Source organism: Alligator mississippiensis, chromosome 2 (genome assembly GCF_030867095.1).
Source record: "Alligator mississippiensis isolate rAllMis1 chromosome 2, rAllMis1, whole genome shotgun sequence".
Classification (NCBI taxonomy): Eukaryota; Metazoa; Chordata; order Crocodylia; family Alligatoridae; genus Alligator; species Alligator mississippiensis.
The window spans coordinates 80,314,313-80,334,078 of NC_081825.1; the positions used below are offsets into that span (position 1 = coordinate 80,314,313).

The following is a 19,766-nucleotide window of genomic DNA, read 5'->3' on the forward strand; positions in this document are numbered from 1 at the left end:
CAAGGATGGCTGGTTACAAATGTTATGGATCTATTACTCCCAACCAGTGCAAATCCTTGTTCAGATGTATGTGGAGTTCTTTTTACGTTTCCATGTACTACACCACTTACTATAGTGCAGGGCTCAGCAATCTTTTTGGGCAGAGTGCCAAAAGCACCTGCAACCTCGACTTGGAAGATGTTGCCATGACAGGGGTAGATGGCAGGAGAGCTGAGAGGGGCATGATCCTTGTTGTGGCTTCGCAGCCCCAGCCACTTTTCCACTGTCTGCCTCAAGGCACGCGTGCCAAGCAAAATGCCTTCATGTGCCACACTCTGGCATGCATGCCTGGGGTTGCGTACCCCTGTTAGAGTGCCTTTCTAAATTGCTGCCATGTCACATGGATCCTTCAGGTATCAGAGAGCTGATAAATGTAATAGATAGGACACCTTACATTTTACTATACTCTTGTTTTTCTGTTCAGGGAAAACATAACTAGTTTATCTTCCTACATTATTTTACCAAAACGTATACTTTGCTTTACTTGATTCATATTGCCACAGTAAAATGCATCTACTTTGGATATATATTAGGATAAGGATGTTTTCAAGAAGTGATGTATTTTTGTTTCAATTAATATTTTTAATTATTACCTCCAGAGCTTTTCTGAAAATAGTTCAAACAGCTATTTTTGTTGTGTATACAAATGTGATGTCAACCTTTACCAGCATTAAACTAATGTTAACTTTTCAATGTGGACAGCATTCTTCTCTTACATACTATGAAGTACCGAAGAGACCAAAGCTTCATAATATTCTTGCATGTTTTGCCATTTTCACAAGTCATGGGGTGAGTGCCAAGTAAAGCATTAATTAGTTCTCACAACTTGTCTGAACCACGTATAAAACTGAGATAAAGCACAATGTTCTAGAGCTGCAAAGATTATATTCAGATACATGTAATCTTGGTTACAGGGTTAGAGTAGTGTAAAGGAAAAGCAGAGCAGAACCACAGCCTCTTAAGAAGTCTTGAAAGAAGTTCAGAAACCCACATTTTAAGCAAACATTAAAATGTATTTTTTGGTTGGAACAATATATCCCTCACATACTAAAGGAAATAGGTTTGACTATATTAAAATCACTAGGCTCCTCCCATAAAAGAGAATGGAATTCTGTTTAGTTGATACTTTGCAGAGGGCTAAAGAATTATCTTAAGATTTTAAACCAATGAGTGTCTTTTTAAAAGGTCATATGTGACCTTTTAGTTTATTGGTTTTTGATACATGCACATAAAAGCTATATGCACACTTTCACGAGACATAGTAGACTACAGATTTTATGAGCTAAGAACTATTTTTGAACACTCATGGCATGCTTATTATGGATCAAATCAGTAAACAGTTACTATTGTTCCCTGCATTACCAGTCAATTTTAGTAGTTCACAAATTTTGGTAAGTTGATAAACTTGGAAACTGAAACATACAAATGATTTACTTTTCCAAATAAAAATCATTAATCTAAAATACATCCTGTATTTTGCTTGCAGTGTTAATTAGAGAAAAACAGAGGTGGAGAGGTACAAGAAAGCAACAGAGATACAACAGAAAGATGCTCTTTTTTTTTTTTTTTTTGACACAGCATCTACAGTTGTTAGGAGCATTAAAAAAAAACCAAGCTAGAAGTACCCGCGACTTTTTAGTAAATCAGTATCTACTTAAGAAAGGAAAAATGTGTAAGTGATTTAGTGATTACCGATACGGTTCAGTTTTGGTCTTTCTCATTTCCTTTTCTCGCTTGGCCAAAGGCACCCTCTTCCATAGCATACTCCAATCCCATGCTCCTCTAGCAAACCCATCTTCGTCACCACCCCCTTGGGGTACAATCTCATAAGTGTTGCCCTCTATGACATCTATAAGCGGCACAGTGCATGTGGTTCTGCAGGATTGTGGATGGCGGCAGGGAGGATGAGGTTAAGTAGGTACATGGACCCATATGGTACATTTATGTGAATCAGAGTACATGGGAAAAGAAGGGGGAAAAATGACAGGGTTTAGATATTCATTCATTACAATTCACAGAATGAAAAACAGCACTCTTTACCGATAAGGCTCAGTTTTATGTTTTCTTTTGGCTTTTTCCTTGTGGCTTAATGGAATACGTTTCCACAGCAAACTCCAGTCCCAGGCCCCTCTGGCAAAGCCATCTTCATCCCCACCTTGCTGTGGCTCAATGGAATAATCATTCCCATCTATATAATCTATTAGGGGCACAGTACATGTAGTTCTGAAACATTTACAGAAGGGGAAGAAAGAGCAGAATACAATTTAAGAAAGTTAATCTGTCTAATCTAATAGATCCACCATTAACTTTTTACTATTTCTGTAATGGAACTGAAAAATCAAGTGCAAAGATCAGGAATATACTTTCCAATACATGTGTTATTGTAAGAGTGTCAACCGCATACTGGAAATATTTATTTCCTGACAAGGGGCTCTTAATAAAATATCTCCTATGGCCATAAAGAAAAACATGGAAGCTTTGGTAAATATTTAGTATTTTCCATAATTCCTATCTATATTGAAAAACAAGAAATTTCACTACAGTGAAACAATAAGAAAAATAAAAGTCTTGCTCTTATTTTTGCAACTATAGACTTTAACTATCCAAGACTGCTATATATAATTTCCTTATTAACTCAGTCTTTTGGAAAAAATATTGCTTTGTTAAACCATGAAAGTTTTTCAGTACTGGTTTTTAAACATACTGGCCAAACTCATTCTTAAGATCACAGTGGGTTTAATGATCTGAAAAGTTCCATTCAATCAAATGTTAGTACTCACATACACACTCTCTCTCTCTTCTTTCCCCCTTTCTCCCTGCCACTCCCAGGCTTGTACCCCCAGTTTAAATACCATCTCTTTGCTCAGCTTTAATAACAGTCTTGTTTATGTAGGTTCCTCCTTTGCCCTAAGTAAGAAAATTAGGATATTTCTAATAGGGTTTGTAAGAAAGAATCAAGGAAAAACTAGTTGGCTGCCTTGTATTCCCCTTTCTTCAATTCCCCAATTAAAAATAAGCTATATATTATTTACATGACTATTTTACTTGTTACAAGACAAGATCTTCTACTCTGAGTGATTACACAATAACTGTAATATTAACAATACCCTGGATATGGCTGAAACATGTAGATTGTTACTGTGGCTATTTTTCTTCCTAGAGTAGAATTCCGAGATATAGAAACTAACAGGAAAGCATTACCTGTCCTTAGATATAGGAGCTACAAGTGGTGCATACCAATTAACTCCCACCTCACAATGGGCATCAAGGTAAATCAAAACCTTTAAAAACAAAACAAAAGAGGGAAAGATATAATCTTTGGAGATTTTTCTATACCAATGACATTGATTCAATAAGGCTTATCATTTTAAATTTCTGATACACATATGCATTTAAAAATTTACACAATAATGTCTTAAGAATTTAAGCTTGACTTACTTGAATAATATTCACAATACAATACCAATAGTTTTATGCATCTGTTTAAATTAAAAGATTTTTTAAAATTTATCAAACATTTTCTACCTGTCCAAGTTTAGCCTTCTGGGCTCCAATGCTTCTAGCTTGAATTAAACCTTCTCTCCTCTCATTTCGAAATACCTTTACAAGGCCATTCCACTGCTTAATATACTCCTCTAGTCTTTCTTTTAAGTGTGCTATCAAATAATAAAAAAAAGAGTTTTCCACGTTATAATTATAACTTTTGCACTTACAGAACTAAGTGAACATAACTGACCAGAGCTAACAAGTCTAGAAGGTTAAAACTCAAAATCATCTCAGATAAATATTCTGCAAACTATTGATCACAACTTGCTACTTAAGTGGGATGACACCTAGACTTGAAATTCTTTGATTTTATGGTAGGAGCTCCATGAGATTGTAACTGCACTCTATCAATTTGACCGTAAGACAAGAGGACTGACAAATTCATATTTTTCCGTTAATACATGGGATGTTAAGTTTCAGGTTTTACTCACATCCAATAAATTTGAGTAACATACAAAATCAAATACAGGAAGTAAAGTGTTTGTTATAACCAACTTGTACCATGTCATATTTGACAGGAAGTGATGGAAGAATCCATGACTTCACTTGACACAATAGCTGAAGGAAGAAACACGCAGTAAATTCTTCTGAGCAAGCAGTCCATGACTATTCACTAACTCACCTCATGATTTTAACTTGATATAAATTAATTGTGCTAATGTGTACAAAATCTTTGTTAAATTTTGTGTTTGGCTGCTGGGAACTTGAGCAAAAACTCCAAAAGGCCCAGATTTCTGCCCACCTTCCCCAGCTACACACAAGACCGTACTAGCCAAGTCCATCTCTGATTGAGTATTGTTTTTTTAAGTAGAAACTGTATTTAATTAAAGGAAAATGACTAAGGGGAATAGATTGTGGTCCAACATCTGATGATCAAATCCAAAGGACAAGCACAAAGTAAAAAAGATGGAAAACTACTGATGACAGCTAGAAGCATCACGAAGCAAAAATGAAGGTTTAAGAAAGGGTAGAAGATAGGTTGTATAGCAAGGCATTTTCTATCCCCCTCGACAGCTGTCTTCCTAAGGCTGACCCACTGAACCTGACATTTAATAGTAATTGAATAAAAATGGGTGGAGACCAATAGAGAAGTTTCTGCCCAGTGGGAGTTGAGCACACAGGCTAGAACCCAGGGAGACCTCCCAGTAAGAACAGCATCCATCTTATTGAGTCACATTGTTTCTGGTCCCACCTTTGGCTGTCCAGGGGAGGGGATAATGCCTCAAGGGGAGTGGATAATGCCTAACCTGGGACCTTGTGGAGGAGATACAGGCCTAGAACCTGGACCTTCCACTGCCTCTAACACCAACTAGCTGCGGATTTTTGCCTGACTATAGCTGGGACATATGCACGAGATTCTATGATTGAATCATAGAAACCTGGGCAAGCATTTGGCAGCACAATCCTACCCAGCCAAAGCCTAGCCCTGCTGAGTGTACTTAGTTGAGTAACTGAGCAGACATTTGTACAACTAAATCGTGCCCAGAATAGAACTGCAAAATATACATGCCAAAACTGGCACTTATGCACCTAAGTTAATTAAGCTGTTCAAATTTGTTTACAGATAACACTTTAACTTTAGTCTCAAGGATTCCTACATTTTACTTCATCTTCGATTAAAAAAAAAAACACCTATCAACAGAGACTGCAATTTAAATAACAAGAGGGTACTTGCCTGAATAATTAAAATGAAAAAGCAAAACACAACCACATTTGTTTCAGTGATCATATACTAAGAAGAGAATTTTTTTTAACCCTCTCTCTTTGTAATACTCGTCCAGACAAAACTTCCATAAAAGATTTCTAGAAATTTCATAGTAAAAATAGGTAGGCACAACATTTGACATGCCCTTGTCTTCCTCTCTTTGCAAATCTATTTTAAATATTTGTGTTACAAATATTTCACAGGGGCATAAGCTGAGCTAGAAAAAGAAAATTTAATCTGTAAGACACACAGCATACGTAGTAAGTGTGATCAGAAAGTTAGAGAATGCATAAACTATAAGTTACTGGGTCATCCTAAACAAGTGCCAGTAAAATCTTTATATCAGACCATTATGTATTCTATTTATGGCATACTATATGCTACAGAAAAACTGTCAGGAATGCTTTAGAGACTTTTAAAATACTGAAGTAATTTTCAAATCTTTCTGCCTGTGAACAGCATGCTTTAGTTATCTCTGTGCAAGGGTCAAAGAGAGCCATAAAATCCTTTAACACAAATTGTGGAAAGCTTTCCTGAAGTATCAAGACTTTAAAGTTAATTAACTTAGACTCTTCCAGGTCTAGGAACAAGTTCCAGTTCCCAATGAAAAGTCATGAATTTCCCCTTTCCTAATATTACAGGGTTCCAAGGTCTAGCTTTGTAAAATCACAAGACAGTAGACTCTACAGGCTTTACATCTAGAAAGGAAGTCACTGACCTAGAGATAGATAGATATAAATCAAATACATTTATTTGATGTCTTTAAAACTTAAATAGGTGGCGAAGAAGGGGAAAAAAGGAAAAAAGCCTTTTAGAAATAAATCAGGAAATATTCAGTCCAATTTCCCCAGATTTTGTTGCACTGTCAAAACTTAATGCAGAGGCTGAACATAATTTTTAACAAAGATTCCAATATTCATCCAAATGTATTGGTAAAAAGCAAAGTTGTAAAAAACCTAAGTAAATCTTTTCCCCTCTCATCTGTTCAGATTTTGCCTGATTGATTTGCTTCCCATCTGTATTTTTCTAGTTCTCAGTTATGGTAGTTCCTCCTACATCAGTTATTGTTGTGAATTTCTGTTACTGTACTACTACTAATGCAGGGACACGGATGTTAATGACCAGACCACCAGGACAGATAGGACCTCGTGTTAAATGATATTTGTAGCACTCTGTAATACAAACTTACTCTGATCACAATTACATGAGTCAGTAAAAACACCGGAGCCAAGTGTAGGCTCTTTCTCTTGCTTCTGTTACCTCATAGGGAGCTGCACCAGGGGCACTACAAGAATGGGATTTAACACAAACGGTCAGTGGAGACACAAACTAATATCGCATGAGGACTATTGAAATACCAACACTGAAATTCCGTGGCTGGTATAAATCAGTGGCTACAAATGGAGCTGTAACAATTTAGCCCAGCTGAAAATCTGGCCCTTTTTCATCAGGAAGGATATTATGGCCTTGGATCAGCAAGGAACATTAGCTGAAGCGTAACTCTAAAAATTCATCCCACTGACTTCAGTGGAACTATTCTCAGGATTAAAGTTAGGTAAGTACTTAAGTACTTGAACCATGGTTTAAATGCAAAAAGGTGATAATGGAGCACTGAGCCTTACAGGAAAACTAGAGAAGGTTTAGGAAATATCTGAAGTTAAGGGTCCTGTAATAATATTTAAAATTAACCATTTCCTTTGTTACCAGACACATTTATAACAAAAGAAGATAAAAATTAATCTACACTCATAACAAAGGAAGAAAATGTTGGCATTTATGCACTCCTCATTAGATTTTAACATCTAGTTAATCTAAGAATTTCCATTTATAATATTAGAGCTGTGGGAGCTTTATTAACTTGACAATGACTTGAAGTAATCACTGTTTTTCTCTACTTTTGGCAAAGCAAATTAGCAAAAATAAATAAATAAATAAATAAATAAAACAAAAGAAAGAGAATCCCAACAATCTGGAAATTCTTTATAATGAAAAAATATCATACCCAGAAGAGAAAGAAAGAATACAGAAGAGAGAATAAGAAGAGAGTTGTTCAGCAAGAAAACTACTACCGACAGATTATAAAACAAATCGTTTTGAAAACATTAAAGATGAACGAAGAGTAAACTGTTTCTTCTCCAGAACTAGAAAGGAATAATTCCCATAAATACAAGCCACAAGTTAATGGGTACCCTTTACAATCTTCTTAATTTTGAATATGTGTGTTCAGAAGTACTACCAACAGAAACATATTATCTTAACCTTTTTCTGGGGGTGGTGGGAAAATGATGTAAAAACTGCTCACAAATTCTCTCCTGTACAGCATAAGAGCTTCATTCCCCATTACTAAACTGCCAGTACTACTTATTCAGCGCACAGAGCTCCTGAATAAGGGCTCATGTTTCTCAAACAACTTTGTCTGGTAGTTACATTTAACAAGTTGTACAGGAAGTTGTGTCCAGACAGTCTCTGATGGCTGGAATGGCAGTTATAATCCATGTTTGAAACAGGTGGAGAAAGGAGAAAATTCTGAAGCTAACATCTCTAACTACTGCCTGAGTACTACTTCGTGTTGGCTAAAAAAGCATAAATATACCATTGCAATTATTTGCCTAATTTAGATTTCATAACAACTCCTTCAGCAACTACAGGTCTGATCTATATCTCAGCAGCATATTTGTCTTTATTGTTTTCATATAGCTCAGCACACCCATAACCTCATTCTCTTAGTACATCCCTTGGTTGCAATAGAAAGAAAAAACATGAAACAAAATCCAAGAGTGATTTGGATTGCAAAATAAAGTCAATTGGTTATTCCTATGCTGCTAAATGGGTGTGCACCCTAGAATAGATGTTTCTTTATAGTATTATATTCGAGTACTGGCACAGTTAGGGGGTCATAACATTTCATTCCGAGCTTAGTATCTGATGAAATAGGAATAACTTCTCAAAATTTTGTAGCAGCCCAATTAAAAAAAACAAAACACAGCATAAATATATTATGAACATTATATTATAACCATAACTGCATTGTTAAATTATGAATTAGTTATTAGTTGATTAGATCCTTATAATTATATTACACTCATCCCATAGCCACCACCATTGTGGCCAGGCAGATCTGCACTGTGCCAGATTGGGAAGTGGCTTTGGCAGAAGTGTGTTTTCTTGCTGTAGCTCTTCCCAGTCTAACCCTGCACAGTGTTTTCTGAAAAGAGGTACATGGTGCAGATGGAACTGCCCCATGTGCCTCTCTTCAGGAAGCCTATTTATTTCCAAGCTGCTGCTGCCACAGGTTGAAACTGCCCCATATGCCTTGATTTTATGGAGACACGTGGAGCTCAACTGAGAAGCTGCAGCAGAGGCAGCACATCTGACTGCACCCCATTATACAAGCAGGTACGCTGCTTCTGCTTTAGCTCTTCTGGGTTCAGCTCATGCCAAGAAGGGAGAAGCAGCTAAAGCAGGAACTTTACAAACTTACCTAGCCCATTGCCATATATAAGTTTGAGGAGCAGCTCAAACTTACCTAGCCCATTGCCATATATACCAACTCAATGGATGAACAAGATGGGAATGATCAGTCAGGCTCTGAAGATACTAGCTCTGAATAAGAACCACCATACTAATCAAAACCAATGGTAACATTCTCTCTCTCAATGTCCAGTACAAGGTACATCAGAAAAGTGTAAAAAGCCAGTGCCTCATTTACAAACTAAACTTTCCTGTAATTGTAAATATTCTCATCCACACAAAACATCCATTTTGGGTTTTTTACTACTACTAAGCACTGTGCCAAAATACAATTTTGTGATAGTCAGTTCCACAGGCTCATTATGCGTTACATAAAATGTGCACTTTCTCTATTCAGTTTTAAAATTCAAACCAACCTTTTCTTATATATCATTCCTCCAATTCTTCTCTCAAATCAGCCCTACTTTGTACTAGACATTAACATTTCAATACTAGGAAAGTCTGTGCATGTATATATCAAACACATGTTATACATTTAAATAATACACTGTGTACAGTACAGTTATTCCCTTCTTGCTTGCTGCAACTGAAAAGGAAGATGGGTAGGAAAGTATATGAGCATCTGAAAGCTTGCTGATATGCCCCCATAGAATCATAAAAAATAGGGTTGGATGGGACTTCAGGAGGTGATTTAAGTCCAACTCCCTACTTAAAGCAGGATCATCCCCAACTACATCATCCCAGCCAAGGCTTTGTCTAAGTTGGGTCTTAAAAACCTCAGAGGATGGGAGACTCCATAACCTCTCTGAGTAACCTGCTTCAGTGTTTTAATACCCTTCTACTGAGAAAGTTCTTCCTAATATACAACATAAACTTCCCTTGCTGCAATGTGAGACCATTGCTTCTTGTTCTGTCATCTGCCACCACTGAGAACAGTCTAGCTCCATCCTCCTTTGAGCCCTGCTTCAAGTTGCTATTAAATCCCCTCTCAGTCTTCTCTTTTCTAGACTAAATACGTCCAGTTCTCTCAACCTTTCCTCAGACGTCATGTGCCCCCAGCCCCCTCACCATTTTCACTGCCCTCCACTGGACTCTCTCAAATGTTTCCACATCCTTTCTCTAGTGGGGGGTCCAAAATTGAACACAGTACTCCAGTTGTGGCCTCACCAGTGCTGAACAGAAGTGAATAATCACTTTCCTTGACTTGCTGGCAAGACTCCTACCAATGCATCCCAGTATGCCATCAGCCTTCTTGGCAACAAGGGCACACTGTTGGTTCATATTCAAGCTTATTGTCCACCGTAACCCCCAGGTATTTTTGTGCAGAGCTGATGCCCAGCCAGTCAGCTCCCAACCTCCCTGGTGCATGGGATTGTTCCATCCTCAGTGCAGGACTTTACACTTGACTTGTTGAACCTCATGAGATTTCTTTTGGCCCAGTCCTCCAATTTGTCAAGGTCACTAAGAATCTTAGGCCTACCCTCCAGCACATCTACTACCCCCCACCTCGGCCCAGCTTGGTGTCATCTGCAATCTTGCTAAGGGTGCATTCTATGCCATCTTCCAGGTTGCTGATGAAGATATTGAACAAAACTGGCCCCAGGACCAACCCCCGGGGCACTCCACTTAATGGCTACCAACTAAACATCAAGCCATTGATTACTACTATGCTCTGAGCTCAATGCTCCAGCCATGAGGTCATTTTATGTAAAGTCTGTATAAGAACTTGTTTTTCTTTCAAAAACCTATAAGAAATGACACATTCAAAATGTCCTTATAAAATTTGTAAACACAAAAAATATTATACCAGCTGTTCATTTTCACTAATCTTAGTCAAGTTTAAAATACAGCAAAATTTAAGCCAAAATTATCCTATATAGATAGCATAAAAGATCCTTCTCTTCAAAATTAGCATTATCTTTTTCACAATACTATTCTAAAAACTATCTAGGATGATAGCCATTAGGGCATGCTAATTAACCAGTGTCCACAATATCCTACTTAATAATTCTATGGGGAGAAGAAACCTGATGTAAAATATATACTTAGAACATAGATACATGCATTTAGACCCAGCTTTTTTCCTTATTAAAGCAATTCATTGAAACTTAGTTTGCATCTTAATGATAGCTGAAAATGACTACATAATGACATGATATTTTTCTTGGATAATCGAATACAATTCACATAAAAGGACAGTAAAACCAATACATGCTTTAAAAATGATTTTTTTTTATTTTTATTTTTTTTATAGATAGCATTACCTTTGTTACTGAAATCATCAATCAGTACAATTTCTGCCAAATACTTCCTTGGTGTTCTTTTAATTACACTGTGTACTGTTCTCATGAGTGTGGACCATCCTTCATTATGGAAGACAATGATAACACTGGACGTGAGTAGGTTCTCATCATAATGCCAATATTTGCATCTGTAAAATAATTTATCCTGTTACACTTAGATTCTTTGTTAATATTACTCAATAATGTGTCTGTACAAATGAAATCTTAACTCATACTTTTGCCTTAAATTAAAGATAATCAGAATCACAGCACAGAATAGCATTACATATTATACAATCATGAGATTTTAAGAACAGAAGGGAGAATTATGATCATCTTGCCTGATCTCCTATATAACATGCCTATAAAAAAGCAGCATCCAGGGTTTTGAAAAATCTTTAAAATTTTTAAATCTTTAACACTGAAAAATCAGAAAGTTAGAGTAAAGGAAGTAGTTTCTAATGTTTCCATTTGTATTACTTGCTTAGGATACAAAACTTAGACTACTAAATCACTGTTATGAACATATTAAATGGATTGTTGCCCACTCCATCTCAAAGCTGCAGTTTAAACAATCCATTCAGAACTAAACACATTTAAATATATAGTAATTAAATAAGCAGAAAAGACAGAAGTGCAGCAGCTGCATATGAAAAGCTCAGGTGCCAGCTGCTGAACATAGTTTTTATAATGCAGAAAACTGCTGCTTAAAGAGTAGAGCTTTACTGGTAGAGCTGCTTAAAGTATCTTTGCAGTAGAAAAAAAAATTAGCCACTGGCAATCACTGGTACATATAAACTGTCAGCTGTAATGAACAACAGCTAGCACTGTCCTAAAACCTACCCCCTCCTCCCAACCCCCAAAGAAAAAAGAAGCATCATACGTTTTTACCAGATCTACTTCTGGTGACTTGCCCAATTCTGTGCAACTGTAAAATGTTTTTAAACAAATAAAACAACAATGAACAGGTAAGCTACCAAGAACAAATTCAAACATGGCCCAATAAAGCCACCTTCTTTTTAAATACATATAACGTGAAAATAAACATTAACTGCATTGAAAATTTCAAGCAATAAAATCAAACTGTGTGACCTAACAGACTAACCATTTTTAGAAAAAAAAACGAAGACTTTGTGGGCCATTTTAGAATCACAGAGCATAATGCAAGCTAATACCATATTTACCTGAATTCAAGATGACTTCAAAGTTAATACAACCTCCCCAGTAATGAGATTCTATTCATGGAAAATGCATACATTTGTTATACATTTTCCATGCATAGAACCTAATTATTGGAAGGTCATCTTAAATTTGTCCCCCTAACCACTGCAACAGGGAAAACAGTTGCAGGGATAACGGCAGTTGGAACAGGGTAGTCAAGCAGCCTGCTCCCTGCCCCCAACTCCACTTGCCTCTCCTGCTACATAACCCCAATTCCTTGGTGGCTGCCCCATGCCCAGGATGCCCCCTACCTGCCACTTGCCCCCAACTGCTGTCTGTCCCCCTTCACCACCCCACTGTCACTTACCCAATTGCAGCTCTTGCTCTGGTTCCACTCTGACCCAGGCCAGAGCAGCATGCAGGGGGCAGTGGCCATGGGTGGCAGAAGGCATGGAGGGACAGCAGCTGTAGCTCCCACCCCAGGTCAGGACTGGAGTGAGATCAGAAACCCAACCCCCCCATCCCTACACACACACTTGTACTCATGTCCATGAGATGAGGGGCTCTTTGCCCCATGTTGAATGTGGGGGAAAAACCTCCTCTGTCTTGGATTTGAGCAATATGGTATGTTGATACTGAGTACCATCTGGTTGAAAATGTATTTAGAATTCTGAGCATCTAAAATGTTAGTACCACACTTGCATATTTCATGCATAGTTTCCTCAAAACTCAGCCACCTCCCCAAATAGAGGTGAATGTCTTAAGAAGGCAAGCTGATTTTTCTGTCTAGAACAGAATCACCCTGCTTTAATTCCTGCTCCAATGTGCAGCAGCAGCAACACTATTCAAGCAGCTGAGGAAGTCAGTTGACTTACTGGCTCATTGTTCTTCACTCCACAGGTATTAATATTTAATCCATCCTTTTAATGGCCTCGGTTATACTAATCAGGCGAACCTTTCTTCAGGCAACTTTGCTGTCTATTAGCAACTCCTGGTTTCTTCTCCTATCCCATAGCCCTGGAGACTCCTAGTCCATATTTTTGACAATGATCAGTACAAGATGCTGTCATAGAAAAGTGCAAGGAAAGTTGTGGGTAACTACAGAATAACCCGCTCAGAGAAAATTATTTTCTAGTCCCCAGTGCTTAGTCAGCTTATGTCCTAAAACATATAGATTTGTATACCTTATAAATTCTTTATTCTACCTAAAGCAATTGTAGGGTTAAGTACAGATAGTCAAAAAGGCCAAGGCTAAAAAGCACCCCAGGGGAAAACCAGGAATAACGGTCATAAACTCCTAGAAGGAAGTTTCAGACTGGATATAAGGAAAAACTTTATGGTTTGTGTGACCAGACTGTGGAATAGACTCCCAGTGGGCATGGTGTAGGCGCCTACCCTGAAGATCTTCAAAAGGAGACTGGATGCACACCTTGCTGGGGTTATTTGACCCCAGCAGTTTTTGCTGCCTAGAGCAGGGGGGCTGGACCCAATGCTGTCATGAGGTCTCTTCCAGCCCTAATCTCCTGTGAATCTGTGAATTCAGTCTTTGCAGGTTAGTCAAAGCTGCAAAGATTAAACTGAGAAACAACTGGAAATACATTTACTTTTGATTCAGAAAATGCAGTCACATGCCTGCAGTAGCTCAGGCCAGAAGCTGGGGGGGATGCTAGAGCATGCACCTCTGGCACATAGCCAGCATGGGCTATGCGTTCCCTTCCTCTTCACGCTGCCCCTGAGGTCTCTGGGATTTGCAGTCGAGAATTACAGCAGCAGGACTCTACAGGGTTGCTTACAGAGCCAGACACAGGCATGGGCAACCCGGGTGGCCACCTGGCACCCAGACAGAAAGGCTAATTTTTTCCCATTGTCCTATTATTATCATTATCTCTGGTGAAGGGAGGCCCGATACTAAAAGTTTGCCGGGGACTGCCAGGAGTCTAGGTATGGTACTGGTTGCTCATCACTTCCTTTTCCTACTTCCAGGTGTCTCTGGGATTTGTAGTCCACAGTCACAGCCAGCAGTAAGTTTCTGTAAGTTTAGCAGGGAACGGGAGCTCTGTACTCAGGGGAAGGTGGGTTTAACCCCACTCCCTGGCCCCAGACCCAGCCAGCTGGAGCAGACAGCACAGCCCAGTCCAGAGGTAGAAAGCATGCCAGGATGCTAGGGGAGTGTGATTTAACTTAAACCAGGAAGGGGTCTGGGACAGAAGTTTCATAAACCAGTTCAACCTAAATCAGTTAAGTCTGATACTACATTCAACCAGGTTTATCTTACACCAGTTTCAGCCATTTTGAAACTGGTTTATGTGCACTGAGCTTCTGTTCTGTTACAGGTTTAAACCAGTTTCTGATTACTTAAACCAGTTTGTGTGTAATTTTTATCCCTAGCCACAATGTCTCATTATTCATACAAAAGTTTTGATTTTTTTTTCCAGTTAAGTTTAAGTCCTATTTTCTTGTGGCAGCAAGTTTCAAATGTTTTGGGCTCTTTAAAAATGTATTTGTGCGAGCGTGAAACATTCAGCCTTTCCAATTCATAACATCCCCCATTTTCTTGCATGATTAAAAGAGAAAACAGTATCTATATCATATTTCCCCTTTCCAAATTAACTGAGCCCAAGCTTTTTAGTCTGCCCATGTCTCTAAATAATATTATTTACCCATGAATCCCTTCTACTCCTACTGGTTTTTTTAAAGTTATACATAGTAATGAGCTGTAGACATAAAAATACATGCAATGCCATTACTATTTCATCAACATTTTGTATTCAGTTCTTCATACATTTTAAGATTTTCTGTGTGTTCTGACCACTACCAAACACTAAGTGGAAAGTTTCTGAAATGCCCACAATGACTTAGACCTTCTTCCTTGAGTAATTACAGCTGACTTAAAAACAAACTATTTATATAACTAGTTCAGATGATTTGTTTGAAAATGCATTATGTCATATTTCTATATTAGAGGTGGCCCTGTCCAATCATCTTCTAATTTATTTGGTCCATCTGAAATTGCTCGTAGTCTCCTTTAATCTTAACTAACCTAGGCAGCTTCAAATCTTGTCACCATACCACTCCTTTTTGAGATATTAATGAGACTAAACCTAGTACAGAAAATAAAGTAATACTACTGTGAACCTTTTGCTACAGTGAAACTTAACTTTTTTCCACTCCCACACACCTCTCAGCTAGAGAAGTTTCTGGTAAAAACAAGATACTCCAACTTTGTTTTCTGCATATGTAACCAGCATGTCTCCATTTTCCAAGAAAACCAACTAAAAACAGATCTGTGAGCTGCACATTTAATATGCCCCAGTTATATATCCTTAACTTTCCTTGGAAGGTCAACTGTAAAGAATTCAACATCTGCTTGAAAACAAATGATGTTCATTATGCAACTGAGTGTTTCAAAGATAAAATCCACAAAGCATCCAGGCCTGAAAAAAGAGAGTTGGAGTGTTTTGGATATATATAGACATTTGTCCGGATTATATATAATTTTATTTGTACAAGGGGAAAGAGTGCAGGAGATAGCAATAAACTCATATTCTTATTCACGCCAGACCAAATTTGAAATCTGGTACACACAGGCTCTTCTGTTATTCCTCTATTAATGTAAAAGTTGTTGGAGATTACATACTAAGTAAGAGTTTCCCTATAAATTAGCTGAGGAAAAGTTTTTCTACTATACATATGCTAAGGACAGATTAAGTATTTGAGCTATGCTGTGCTTTACACATGTAGTCATATTCTGCTCTAGTGGCATGGTGGGGGTGGTGGCTGGAAGCCCAGAGGTCAAGAGTTTGAGGCATGGTGCGGCTCTGTCAGAGTCTAATGAATGCCAAGTACTTTGCCACACAAGGACATGAGCAAGGAAAGGAAAGGAAAACATATTTATGTGGATCAGCATTGGAGATTTCATTGTACCGATCTGGAAGTATTTCCATCATCCATTATCATGTACTGTACTGTCTCATGTTCCAAGATGAATGTCAGTTGAAAAACATTCAAGAATTCAATATAAAAGCAGTGGAAAAAAAATCCATGAATTTGCCTTTTGAAGGAAGGAGGTTGTTTGATATTGGTTTCATTGTCCTGCCAAATTTGTCTTTACATTTTAAACAGTATTTTAACATTTGTGAACCTTAATTAAAGAAAGATGGTGCTAATTAATAAAGGTCTAGAAATTGTATCCTCCCCTTCAGAGAAGCTAAAAGAATCACATAAAAAGGAAGAAAGCGCTCTGTCAAAATAAAAAGCATCCATTACGCTTGTTTCCTCTTTCTTGAAGGAACATGATTTTTAAAGTGCAAGATGACTAACAGTAAATCATATTTTGTTCTTAAAATGGGTTAAAACTGTTAAGTCTGATGACAAAAACCAAACATGAAAAATGCGAAAGCATTTTAACAGCATTTTTTCCTCTATTACATTTAACATTAGTATTATTTGACAGAAAAAAAACAAGGTTTTGGTGGTCTTCTACTACAAATTCAATTTAAATCCTGTAGATGTTTTAGTAGCTTTCACACATATGAATTGAAAGTTGCTTTTGGCTAAATATGTCATCTGTAAACTGTAATACATAGCTGTATCTATACTCCTGGTATGATCACACTCTTAGCCTTTTTCAGGGAACTGATCTCATTTCTTGGATTGCCAGTGTAGTGAGTCATTATGAACAACCACATGAGTGTCAGTGAGTCTACAATAATCCCTACATTCAAACTGGCTTTCACAGATCTGCGTTTGCAGCTGGGAGTATGAAAAAAAATGTGTAATGCATAAAAACAACTGCAATGAATCTCCATTGTGAGCTAAAGTGCTAACTTTTCTACTAAATGTTAAACTATCTTCAATTGTTGAAAACTGAAGTGCTCCTTTCCTTCTTATAGATAAATGCTTTTCTTAGCTGCATTTCTGTAGGACAGCAATGACATCTAGTGGTTAGCTAAAAAATTACCAGGTCAAAATTCATTCATATTAAACAAAATACATTTTCCTTGTATACTGTAGTCCAGGCAAAGAGTAGCAGTGATTAAAATGCTGATAAGAGGTTACAGATATGCCATGTCTCTGACATTTCTCCCCAAGCAAAGGCAAGCCTTCTAGCATAGGATAAATTAACATACTTGTTTTTTTAAAGGAACAGAGTAGTTAGTCATGTTAGTCTGAAGATAGGCCAAGGGCAGAATAGAGGGTGTAGATAGAAGTGCAGCTCCTTGCTGTAACTGAGAATGCTTTGCAGGAAGTGTTCTGAGTTACAATGATCTCCTGGTACAAACAGAAGTTCACTGTTGGTTCCATGGGGGTGGGGGAATCTAGCGGCTAGCTATGAGCCTACAGCTGGTTTTCCCTAAGAAAAGTCCCTGCTCCTTGCTAGGCTACTAAGTTTTCAGTACAAGGGGGGAAAGGCAGTGGAGGGAGCTCGTTCTAGGGGTGCCCCAAACAGTACTGAAGGGTAGGGTGGGTGAATTGGAGCCCCCTACCTTGGAGGGGTGGGGAGGCTCCAATACACCTACCCCACCTTCCAGCAGGGACTGAAAAATCCCCAGACCAAATTCCCTCAGCTCCCTTTCCCCTCTCCCATTCTGAAAACAGCTCTAGGCTCACAGAAAACGTAGACAGAAGTTACAGAAGACGCTCTGTTTTGAAATGTCTTCATCTGGCCCCTCATGCAATAAGGGTTCGGCTTTCACCCAATAGGCCATTTTTTAAGCTGTCTGCAGCTGTGCACTTGTTTGGTCATGGCTATAATCTGCTGTGGCCAGATTGGGCCAAAATTGTCACTTCTGTCTGTGCCCAGAGATACACCTAATAGATTAAGTAAATTCAGGTGCATATAAGGTGCATTTTTTCTTGCAATGATATCAAGAAACTAATACGAGTCCTGTTAAATTTCTCTCAACTTCATTCTCAATTTAGAGAAGCAGGTATTTTATCCTATTGTAGATTGGTGGTGACACATAGAGGGTAAATGGGGGTGCATGTGCACCCCCTAAGAGCACTGGTACACCCCCAGTCAGGCCACACTCTCTGTTTAGGTGACGGGCAGGCAGGAGTGCCGGTGCCCTCCCTGCAAGCGCCGGCTGTGGAACGGGGCCACTTCTGGAAGTAGCTGTGGGACTTTGGTGAGTGAGATAAGCTGCAGGGGACCACCACCCCGTCAACACAATCGGCCGTCGGGGGACACCTCATCAGCGCAACACTTTAGCTTGTACCTCCTGCTGGAATCCTCCTGATTTACACCCCTCTTCTGTGTTTTGTTCGTGAGTTTTTTTTAGGATCATGACAAAATACAAACAAATCAAAAGGCAAAGTATATAAAATATCCCTTTACACAAACGCTCAAATTTCTAACACCTGTTTTGTGGCATGACAACTCTGGTCTATTACTACTGCTCTACGAAAAATAAGGCAAATTAACCATTAAAAGAGGGAGGGAGGGAGCCAATTTAGTCTGAAATCATGTAGAAGACAAGGCACAGTGGCACCGTATAGACTAATTCAAGAGATACACAAGCTTTCATATGCAACAACTTCGAGGAAATGACAATGCTTCATTTTTATTCTGCTTCATCCATTGTTTCCAAGAAACAAATTGAGCGGTAACTGCTATGTTCTAAAGCTAACATTCGTTTTGAAGGTAACATTTGTATTCCTAACCTACACAATTCATATTTGGAAGTCACCATCTGAGAAATCTGCCTACACAAAGCTCAAAAGCACATAGGGCCGTGCACACACAGAAGGCAACATATTTATCCAACCCTCTGGTCTTGTCAGCACTGACAAGTTACACAGCATTTGGAAGAAAGTACTGGAAAAAAGATGGGTTATATAGTGTTAATTTGAGGACTGAATTAAAATGCTCAGTATAGACAAGAACTGCCATGTTTAAAATGATGTAAATTGGCTAGTTTATCCTCCTTGAGCAACTGATACAATGTTAAACAAAACAGTGCTTTTCTGAATTACAATTTATATTATGTCAGTTAATTTATGTGCTAACATGGTAATCTTTCAGTTACAAACTTGATGGGAAAATGGTATTGAGCATATAGATTCATTATTTACTGTGTTTTCTTATGTGTTGCAGATTATCTGACATAGCATGGATAACAATCTATTTGCCCAATGGCATTTAGAACAAAAGGAAGTCATGTGGCCAGTGAAAATGTTTTAGGACAGGGAAATCTCCAAGATGACAGTAAGAAAAATTCAGTTTATTCAAAGCTTTCACCGGAGCTCTGACAGTATTGAGCTCTCTCTGCTTTTGATAAACTAAACTAATTACGTCACATATATGGTATGTAATGTCCATAAGACGTTCTCTTTCTTTTATTCAAGTGCATCAACAGGAGAAAATTTGGAAAGACAAAACACACCATTAAAAAGTGTGTCAACTCTATCTACACTACAGCTTTCACTGTTAGGAGGGCTGGCAGAGCTGAAAAGGCTTATTTTCCTACTATATGCAAGGCCCAGGAGTCCAATCTTTCCTTGCTATGTGGAGGTCCGACAGCAAATGGCTGATTACGTTTTAAACAACTACATACTTCTTT

At 38.2% G+C, this 19,766-nt stretch overlaps 1 protein-coding gene across 4 annotated transcripts in view; it reads right to left on the bottom strand.

Moving 5' to 3' along the window:
• GALNT7 (polypeptide N-acetylgalactosaminyltransferase 7) overlaps positions 1 to 19,766 on the bottom strand; it is a 102,431-nt gene that overhangs the window by 18,012 nt on the left and 64,653 nt on the right. For 3 of the 4 annotated variants that reach the window (XM_059721882.1, XM_014594157.3, XM_019481387.2), the window contains exons 3-6: positions 11,026 to 11,192; positions 3,565 to 3,695; positions 3,241 to 3,320; positions 1,732 to 1,914 (exon numbers count right to left, since the gene is read on the bottom strand). In XM_059721882.1, the coding sequence (XP_059577865.1) occupies positions 1,732 to 1,914; positions 3,241 to 3,320; positions 3,565 to 3,695; positions 11,026 to 11,192 (561 nt within the window). Of the gene's footprint in view, positions 1 to 1,731; positions 1,915 to 2,079; positions 2,263 to 3,240; positions 3,321 to 3,564; positions 3,696 to 11,025; positions 11,193 to 19,766 lie in introns of all 4 variants that reach the window. The other variant, XM_014594162.3, reaches the window with a different exon arrangement.